Source organism: Python bivittatus, unplaced genomic scaffold (genome assembly GCF_059951505.1).
Source record: "Python bivittatus isolate LINGU-HERP-01145 unplaced genomic scaffold, Pbiv_v1 ctg000480_np1212, whole genome shotgun sequence".
NCBI classification, from domain to species: Eukaryota; Metazoa; Chordata; class Lepidosauria; order Squamata; family Pythonidae; genus Python; species Python bivittatus.
In genome coordinates, this window is record NW_028277075.1 from 42,807,370 (window position 1) to 42,817,240 (window position 9,871).

A 9,871-nucleotide genomic window follows, 5' to 3' on the forward strand; every position below is an offset into this window, starting at 1 on the left:
ATCACAGAGGTGCTTACTTCGGTCTGTCTGCCTACCTGTCATGTCTATCCATCCATTCTATTCTAGGCCTTGGGGGAAGGGTGATTTTGGTGTCCCCTTCTGTTGTGGGTAGTTTATAGTGTCCTGCTCTCCCAGTCAGTTGTGTATTTTTTCCATGTACTTTTTTTTTTTAATGTGTAAGCCACCCAGAGTTATTGTGGAGCTGGACAGCCTCAAAATTGGATTAATTAAATAAATAAAATCTATCCATCCATTCCCCTATCATGCTTGGTCTTGCTGTAGTTTTTCTTAATCCTTAAGTGAATACAGTTCATTTTGTCATCTTGAGTCTGAGGATTCACTATGTTTGTTTCTCCTTGTCTTGTTTTTGTTTTTTTAACTGAGTATTTAACAACTACATTTTGGACTGAAATAAATTTCTACCACAGAAAGTTTTTTGTGAATGAATGAGTTGTATCATGATTAGCTAAGTAGAATTTATCTTGCTTCAATCATGCAGATTCAGTTAGAGGTATCTTGAAGTTTGAAGAGATCAGAATAGGTTCATCTAAAGGCAACTGAAACAATCTAGCAGCACTTTTGAACTGTCACTGCTTTCTGTAGAATCAATGACTGTGGGAGAGATTTAAGGTTTAAAGCTCTATCTAGTGGTCAAACAAAGAATTAGCAAGCTGAAGAATTTGAGTATTATTCTGGATGAGTTTTTAAATATTATTCTTCATCCTAATACAAAATGAATAAGTTGTTTTTCCATAGATGTTTCCATGTTGAAAGTATTTATCACAAAGACTTTATATACTGTTTTATTTGACCAATATGTTAAGTATGTTATTTTGCCTAGGAAATGCCTAGCATATTTATGTAAAAACAGGGACACACTCAGCTTTGAAGTTCGATCTTTTATCTTGCACAAATTTGCTAATTTTGCCATTTCAGTATTTATAACAGGAAACAAGCATTTTGTATATTGCATATGAGCACTCACAGGCACACTAATTTTCTTTGCATGTAAGGAAAATGTACCTAAGAAAATCCTTTGAACAATCTATCAGTTGGGTATCTTTAATTTTAAAATAAGATATATACATTTACACCTATGCATATTTATTCATGAATATTCCCCATTAAATTCAAGTGGATTTACTTTTAAGTAAATGTGGATAGGACTGCAGCTTTGAGAATATATTGCTTGTTTTCAGATTTTACTAAGCATGTGCTGAAATGAGAAGACATAGCTTTACCAAACTAAAAACAAAAACTGAAACAAAAACAATATAATCCATACTCAAGCTGCAGTATTAGCACGTTAGTTTTGCTAACATACTAATCCAGGAATAAGTAACATTAACACTGGTAGAATTTTAGTCAATCAACTGATTTAACATTGGCTTTCTTCACATATAACACAGTGCCAGGATTTTTTTAAAATCAAAGTTTGCTAACCAAGCCTTAATGGCCATGTTTTCACATATAGTAATACTAAACTATAATGAGGATTTTCACACCTCGCTTCAAGTCAAAACAAAGTATCCACTTTATGTTTTAATGTGATGCATGAACCCAGTCACTGAGCAATGGGAAAGCATGAGAAATTTCATTTTTTACTACACAGTTCAAAGGAGCCCTCCTCTGTCCCATAAGGATATAGTAGCCTTCCTCAGCCTGGCACTCTTCATGTCTGATAGGACAACTTTTAGCATTCTGAGCCAACATCATGCAGTTCTTCCTTCCAGTCCATTTGGAATTCTGGGTTTGGAATTTTCTTCATCGTAAAACTTTGCTTTGCTAATTAAACCAACCTTCAGCTTCCCACATTGTTTTGCTAGCTAACCTTGGCTAATCTGAGGCATGGAGAAGGATCCTCCAATCTGCCTTGGAGTGCCACCCAGAGGCTCAGCGTGTAATTTCTGTCCTCAGATTTTTACATTGATGTGCAAGCTTATATTAGGAGGGTTGTATGTGCCTGTGTATATATAGATATACATATGCACCCAATTTGAGCTGATAATACAGATAAGCCCAGAGCTAGCCAATTCAGTGTTAGCTATGGATTTTAAAAAGTACACTTATATTGGTTGTTTCCTTAAACTCCGCTCAGAAGGAAAACACACCCTTTCCCTCATCGGGGCTGCCTACAGACGTTGCTCCTTGGTTTGCAGCTTTCCTCGGTTCAAGGCGCTGTTGCATCAGCCGACGCGCTTGGGCACCTTGGGGAACAAAGACGGCGGGGGGGGGGGCGATTTTCCGGGTCATTAGCCATTACATTCAGATTTAAACTTCCTTCAATCGCCCCTCAGTTCTTCCCCTCCTCCTCCTCCCAAATGTGTGGGCTCTAACGCGTAACCGCCCTTGCCTTTTGCTACTATAATTTCGACAGATGCCCACGTGGAAAGGAGGGTCTGTTTTGTACTGTTTGAATGCATCTGGGTATAGGTGTGCAAAAAACCCGAATACAATCCCTGCCCAACGAAACAGGCTTTACTCTCATCTTTGAGGAGGGAGTTAGGCGGGAGGTCTTGCGGGGAGGGAGGCGACTTCGCAAAGAGCCCCCTTTCGTGCGCTTTCTTTGCTCTCTCCAGAGGTTCCCGGACTTCTGCTTTCCACGCGGAGCTCGCGGCCGCGGCTATTCTGTGCACCTAGGGCCTTAATCGGATTGGGAGGGCAGCCGGGCAGGGGAAGGAAGAGACCCCGAGAGCTTCGGAAGAGAACCCCACCGCCGAGGGTAGTTTTCTCTCCCGCGTCCGATCCAAGGCAGGCCAGGGAGGCAAGGCGCGCTCGGGGCTGGCGCTGGAGATCAGGATAGCCACCCCGGCTCCGCTGTAATGAGAGCCTCCTCGTCCCAAAGCTGGTCAGAAACCGAAGCCTGAAGGATGTCCCCCGGGCAGTGATGTCATCCAGATCAATACGACGGGGCGGGAATTGGCTGGAGCACTTGCTCACGAGCTGCGTCTATATTGGAATCGGTATTCGCCTTATCGATTGGGCTGATAACGGAGAGCTATAAAAGAAGGGGCTCGCGTGGTGCTGCCAACACTCGCTCCCGAATCCCCACCGTCCCCGGCTTGACTCTCTCCCCGTTCCCAGCGTGGGAACATCGCGGCGCGGTGCTTACGGTTCTTCAGCTTGGAGAGGAGCCCCCTGCTCCTTCTGCCAGGATGGGGCTGCAGCTCGGCAAAGCCCGCGTCGCGCCTCTGGCTCTGCTGGGCCTTTGCTTCGCGATGGCGGTCAAGTCGGTGCCCCTGGCCGATGCCGGACCGCACGTCAACTACGGCTGGGGGGAACCTATCCGGTTCAGGCACCTCTACACGGCCAGCCGGCACGGGCTGTTCAGCTATTTCCTGAGGATCCACGGCGACGGCCGAGTGGACGGCGCTGTTAGTCAGAGTCGACACAGTAAGTACCATCAACGCTCGGACATGGGTCCTTCCTCCCGGGCTTGGCAAGTCTCAGCCGGTCAGCCTCCCCGAGGTCCCTCCCCCGCTTTTGGAAGCTGACGCTTTGGCCCGGAGAGCTCTACTCACTCGCGGAAACCAAGCCATTTCCCCCTCTCCCTTTTCCATTGCCCTCTGAATCAGCGGTCCCGCCGACCGGAGCGCGCGAGGAAAACCCAAATCCTGAAAGGACTCCGGGCCTTGGGACTTTTCTGTTGTCCTGATTACGCCAAGGACTTTGGAGGGGGCACCCACCCAACTGCCCCTTCCTCTTTACAAAGGGCCCTCCTTTTGTTCATGGGCTCGCTCCATCCTTCCTGAGGAGGACGCGCGTGTGAGGAAAAAGAGATCCTTTCCCAAAGGGCAATTTTCCCGCCCACGGAGCATATTAATCCTGCATCGGTTTGTTTGTCCCCCGGCGCAGGTTTGCTGGAGATCCGAGCAGTAGCGCTTCGCACGGTGGCGATCAAGGGCGTGCACAGCTCTCGCTACCTGTGTATGGAGGAGGAAGGCAGGCTGCACGGGCTGGTAAGTGACTAAGCTGGCACATCGACGGGGACGGGCTGAGCCTTCCCTACGTATCCTTTCCTCCCAGTCAGGAATTGCTTTGTCTGCCTCTCCGCTAACAGCCAGACGAGACGCGCCCCACTGGAGGACTTAGACGAGTCGCGCCACAGTCCTAAACGTGGCGGGAAGGGCGCTCTTTTCTGGCGATTTAAAGTAAGTTGTCGTATGAAAGGACGAGTTTTATTTGGTATTAATGCGGGCTCGCCAGAGAAGAAAAGGAGGGGGGTCGCCAAGAATTGGAGGACAGGAGCGTATGGGATAACTGAAGCTGAATTTTGGAGCGAATAATGGGATGAAAGAGAGCAGCGTCGGTCTTTGGCGCTACTTCAGCAGCGCTGTGGTAGTCTAGAGGTGGACTCAGCACATTCCAGAATTCAGACTGCAGACTTACTCTTTGTTTACGTTTCTTTTGGGACCTGTTTTCGGGGCTCCAGGCAGGAGAGTAGATCCTTATCGCGCTCTGTCCTCACAGCAACCTTTGAGGCTGAGAAATAAGAGCGTAAATCCGAGAGGCCACCCAGTAAGCTTGCTGGCTGGCTAGCGATTTCTTTCTGGGGTCCCTGCATCCAGATACAATGCTTCATCCCTTGCATTGCAGTCACATTAAGAAAGGAATCTGGAGTTGCGTTCTTTATTGAATAACGTCTGCTCCCTGTCCTCCTGGTTTCCTACTATTTCGTTGGGCTTTTAAAAAATAGACATGAGTTCACAAAACTTTCTGTTGGTTATTCTCCTCTAAGACTCTGGGAAAAAAGGGGATTATTTCATTGTAGAGGAGGTCAGATGGAAAATAGTAAATGTTAGATGCTATTTCTGATAATTCAATGAGACACTTTATACATATTGTTTACATATCTCCCATGGATATCTATTAAGATGGAGCGTTGGTAGCAAACATAATTGTACAGCAGCTAGAGTTGGTATTAGAGCAGAATCCAAGGGAGAGAAGACTCCAACCATTGACTCCCATCTACTGGTCATCTGGATCTTTGCAGCACAAGAGTGGCATCCCTAAAACAGATAAAAAACCTGCAGAAAGGGAAGTTTGCAGCCTAGGAAGCAGGATGAATAAGAACAGAGAGAAAGAGACAGTAGCTGGAAGGCGGAGTAGGTTGTTTGTGAGTTTCCCAGAGCACTTGTTGTCTCTGGCTACCTCAACCCTAGAGCACCAACTCATGGGGTTTGCTATACAGTTGCTGAGCAGCAAAACAATAGACTTAGATGTAAATGAGCTCAACCCTTATGATGTGCTAAAAATCCAGCAATTGCTTTACATGGTTTGTGAACCAGATCATCAAATGTAGCCATAATATGATTTATGTGTTTAAGAAAGGGATTTCTGCTTATGTAGGTTGGTGAAGTGCTTGAATCATAAGATCCACGTTGTTCTCTTTTTCTTTTAATTTAAAAAGTCCAATGACCAATGTTATAAATAAGAAACTCTTTTATGCCTGGTATAATGAATGAAGCACTTAAACATTAACTTAAATACTTTGGGTTTTTCTTACTCAGTTTACTCCACATGAAATATGGGAGTCAGGTAGCACACAAGTTTAATAATAAATATAAACAAATAAATAAATTCCCTAGGAAATACTGATAGATAACAATGGTCATCCCCCCATACCAAGTCAGTGTTATGTAGCTGCATCAATAATCCAGATGTGACTGCTCACCTCAGAGTCACACAAATATAAGGTTATTCTGTCCAATTGAAATCAATGTTCTTAATGCAAAGGTGTATGTGTGGGCAAGCACACCTATAAGTACACATCAAGCTGCGTTATATTAAACTAGAGCCCTCATTCAACTAACCTGAAGTGGACAAGCAGAACCCACATTTTTAATTGTTGTTTTATCCTGTTGTTTTCATTGATCTTCCAAGAATAGAGCGCATAGCTGATGATACAGCAATATTTTTGGCTCATTTTTTTGTGAGAAGGGCATTCTTCATTGTTTTAAAGCAAAATTTGACCCCATTTTCACTCAGTTGCCCTCTCCCCTAGCAAATCATATTGCTGAATGTTGCCAGGATTTTTTTCTTGGTCATCTCAGACCTGGGATCTTCCCATACCAGTGGCTGCTATACTTCTACTGTTCATGTAGGTGCTCTTCCACAGGCAAGATATTTTCTTAAATGTTTCTTGCTTTTTATGCTTTTTAAGATATAACTTTAGATAATTATGATCACAGCTTCCATTTAGAATGCTCAGCCTGCTATACTAAAATTCACTTCCATCAAAAATAAAAATATATAGTATGCCTAAAGTTAACTTTTCAATAATAGAGATTTAAACAGTGGGATTCAAATCTGATCTAATTTCTGCTTGTAAACAGCAATAGTACAGTTTAAAGCTGACTCTTGATTAAAAGAAGGATTGGCACTTCTCCTCCCAAAGTATAGCCTATCTGTGTAATTTCCTTGCAATTATGTGTATTTAGAACCAAACCTTGCTGAGCATACCAGGACTTAACTGTATTGCACCAAATACACTCATTTAAATTCTGAATTGTGAGGGTTTTTAAAAATTTTAATCTGTCCATCAATTAATAAAAGAAAACAGGCTACAGCCCTATATACCACACAGAGGCAATTATTTGGTAGCCTGGGGCCATAATAATATGTTTGAAGGTGGATAAAGGCCACAGTAATTGGGACAATTTACTTATTGCTTAAATTTATATTTCACCTTTCCTCCAAGCGCTCAAAAGCAGTGTACATAGCACCCACTCCTCCAGTTTTCTCCACAAGCCTGTGATGTGATTTTGCCTGAAAGGTAGTGAGTGGCCCCAAATCATTCAGTGAAATTCCATGGCTGAGGGAGGATTTAAATTAGGGTTTCCAGAAGTCTTAGTCTAACACATGATTGGAGCAGGATTTTTATCTTTCCCTGGGTTTGTGGTGTTGGTGCGAGAAGTTTTGGACTTCTTTCTTTCTCTCTTTTAAATTGTTGAGTCTATTGTAGGGCATACACTACCATTTTTGCATATCCCCCCCCCCGCCCCAAAGTGGTGGGAAACCAAGGCATTGATTTTCAAAATTATGCTATGAAATGACTTTCATGACAGCAACTTCACATTTCAAGCCATGGCTAATCTGGACAAAGAGTAAAATTTGTTTTCCAAATGCCTGACAGTCCAATATATTTGTGGAGAACCTCTATTTTAAACCTATTTAGTCTCTTTGAAGGAATTCATTTTCATCGTGGTGATGCGATTTTCAGTCTGTTTTATATAATTCAGATAAAGGTAAGGTTTAGATGCTTGGCTGAGAAAGAGCTTGTGCAAGAACATAATTTCTCTTATCATTGAAGCCTTCTACGTAATTTGCAATACTTTTTTGGTTGACCAAGAGTTCAGTTACCTCTAATGGCTGAACCAGAGTAACACCAGAGTTTTAAGAAAATCAACAGTGGCACAAAAGGACTGAAAAATTTGGAAATATGGCCATTGATCCTTCATAGCGTTAATATTAATGAACACCTTTGTTTCTGTTGGTCAGAGTATACAATATAACAAATATATATTCTGTTACATCACAGAACACATTTTTATTCCAGCTTTCCCCAGTTTGGTGTTCTCCAGATGCCCTGGGTTTCAATTTCCAGCATAATGTCTAGGAATTTGGAGAATTGAAGTTCAATGAGGGCTATCAGAAATGGGTTGGAAAAATCTGGATGTGCATGAGATGGCAGGAAGAGAGTTTTCTACAGATCTTTTCTGCTATCTAGTGATTGTTCAGATTTTTAAGCTCACCAGAATAGAGAAGACTGTCTTACTTGACAAAGTCTGTGGGAATTTCTCAGTGGGAAGGCATACTATGCTTATGGTTCCCACCAAATGAAAATAAATACATAAAATTTATATTTCTTAAAAGGAAAAAAACAACAACACAAACAAACCCAAAACAAAACAAACAAACAAATAAAAACCTTTATGTTTCTATTAGGTTGTCCTGGAATATTGGGAACTAGGCCCATTACCAACTGGGAAAAATGACCAGATGGCACTGTCCTTAACCCACTATTATGCAAAAGTTGCTTTGGCAACATGGAATAGACCTGAGATGTGCAATGTTTCTGGGCCAAGGTTTGCTGCTGATCTGAGTGGAATGCCAGGGGCTAATTTGCCAAAAGTAGTTATTTTATTTCATCTGTAGTTAATACAGATTAAATGACTAATTCATCTGTAGTTAATACAAATTGATATGACTAATTCCAATCTTTGTGTTTAATCATTTTCTCTTTCTGTCACATTAAAAATTAAGATTTGGTAATGTCTTTTGTTGATCTTTGAGGGCTGCACCTAAGATTTCCAGGCTTGATTCTGCTCTAGAGCCTTAAGTCATGTATAGCCTTTAGTCTTTACTGCATGATTCTCATAATTCAACTCAAACCGTTTTGTTGCCATAGAATATAGAGATCCCCTTATAATCTAGGGCAAGGGTAGACAAACTGGTATGCACCAGATTGTTTTGGTTTCAGTTCTATCAGTTGTTTACCATTAGCCATGCTGCTAAAACTGTTGAGAACTGAAGCTCAAAATATCTGGAAGTTACCTGATATATGCAGATGCCAAACTGAGATACTGAAAGAACATAAGTAAATCAGACTGACACTGCTTATTTGTCCCATTAGGTCTTGAAAAAAAGAAACTCATTCAGTACTTTAACCCATAATTAAGTCTTGCATGACAGCATTTTTATCATGCCCTGGCCTCTTTTATCATGAACCTTTCTTTGTTGTTTTCCACAGCATCTGTTAGTACCCTCACAGAAGCATTCAGTTCAAGCTATAATAATTCCTCTATATATTTTTTATGCATAGTGAAAACAAAGATTCTGAAATATGAGCAATGAATTACTGTGATGGGTAATCAGGAATTAAAAAGGGTTCTTTCCTTTCAATCAAGTAAAATTGGAGAAATCAAAATGAACCTTGTTATAAAATGATCACCATTCCTTAGTAACGTGTCACTGAATATGTTGCAGTCTATACTTAATTATAAATACTTCTTATAACCTGACTTATAAATGCTTCCTCTGTTTCTTCCTGAGGTCCCCTAAGATTATCATAGCTCTGTGAAAGGAGTGCAATTTAATCTCACTAAGGAATACAGTATATAATTATCTTGTTGCCGAACAGATAATTCCACTGTTTATTTGGATAAATAATGTTGCTTCATCTACAACAAAATCTCTTTATAAAGAGATTTATAAAACTCATATGTAATAATGTTCACTTTTTTTTTCTTTTCAGCCTATATATACTACAGAGGATTGTTCTTTTGAAGAGGAGATACGTCCAGATGGCTACAACATCTACAAGTCAAAGAAATATGGAATCTTGGTGTCCTTAAGTAATGCCAGGCAAAGACAACAGTACAAAGGAAAAGACTTTCTTCCACTGTCTCATTTCCTACCTATGATGAACACTGTGCCAGTGGAAACTACAGGTTTTGGAGAATATGGTGATACCAGGCAGTATTTGGAATCTGGCATTTTCAATCAACCAGTTGAAACTGACAGCATGGATCCCTTTGGTATCACTTCCGAAGTATCATTAGTACAAAGTCCTAGTTTTGGTTAGTAACTTGTGTTCCTTTAATTAGACTTTATAAGGGTATTATCAAGCATTTAGGCTTGTATTTCTTGAAGTGATACTTAAAACATGAGAAACATATGTAGATATGGTACCACCTTCTTAAGCAATACTAATTCCAAGGAAGCTATGCTCACTCACTCTCTTTCTCTCTCACACAGGTAGTTAGAAAAGTTCCTTCTAAATGTTTTATTTAGAAATGACAAAATTTCAAACCCTGCAGAATTTCTTTTGCTTTGGAAGATCTTTGGAAAGATAATCCCATGAAAATTT

General features: G+C 41.3%; 1 protein-coding gene across 1 annotated transcript; it reads left to right on the forward strand.

Annotated features, from left to right (window-relative positions):
* The first annotated feature begins 3,155 nt into the window (after window positions 1–3,155).
* FGF19 (fibroblast growth factor 19) lies at window positions 3,156–9,586 on the forward strand. Its single transcript, XM_007425532.1, has 3 exons — window positions 3,156–3,393; window positions 3,856–3,959; window positions 9,257–9,586. Exons 1-3 carry the CDS (start codon window positions 3,156–3,158, stop codon window positions 9,584–9,586), a joined length of 672 nt encoding a protein of 223 aa, XP_007425594.1.
* The last annotated feature ends 285 nt before the right edge of the window (window positions 9,587–9,871 follow it).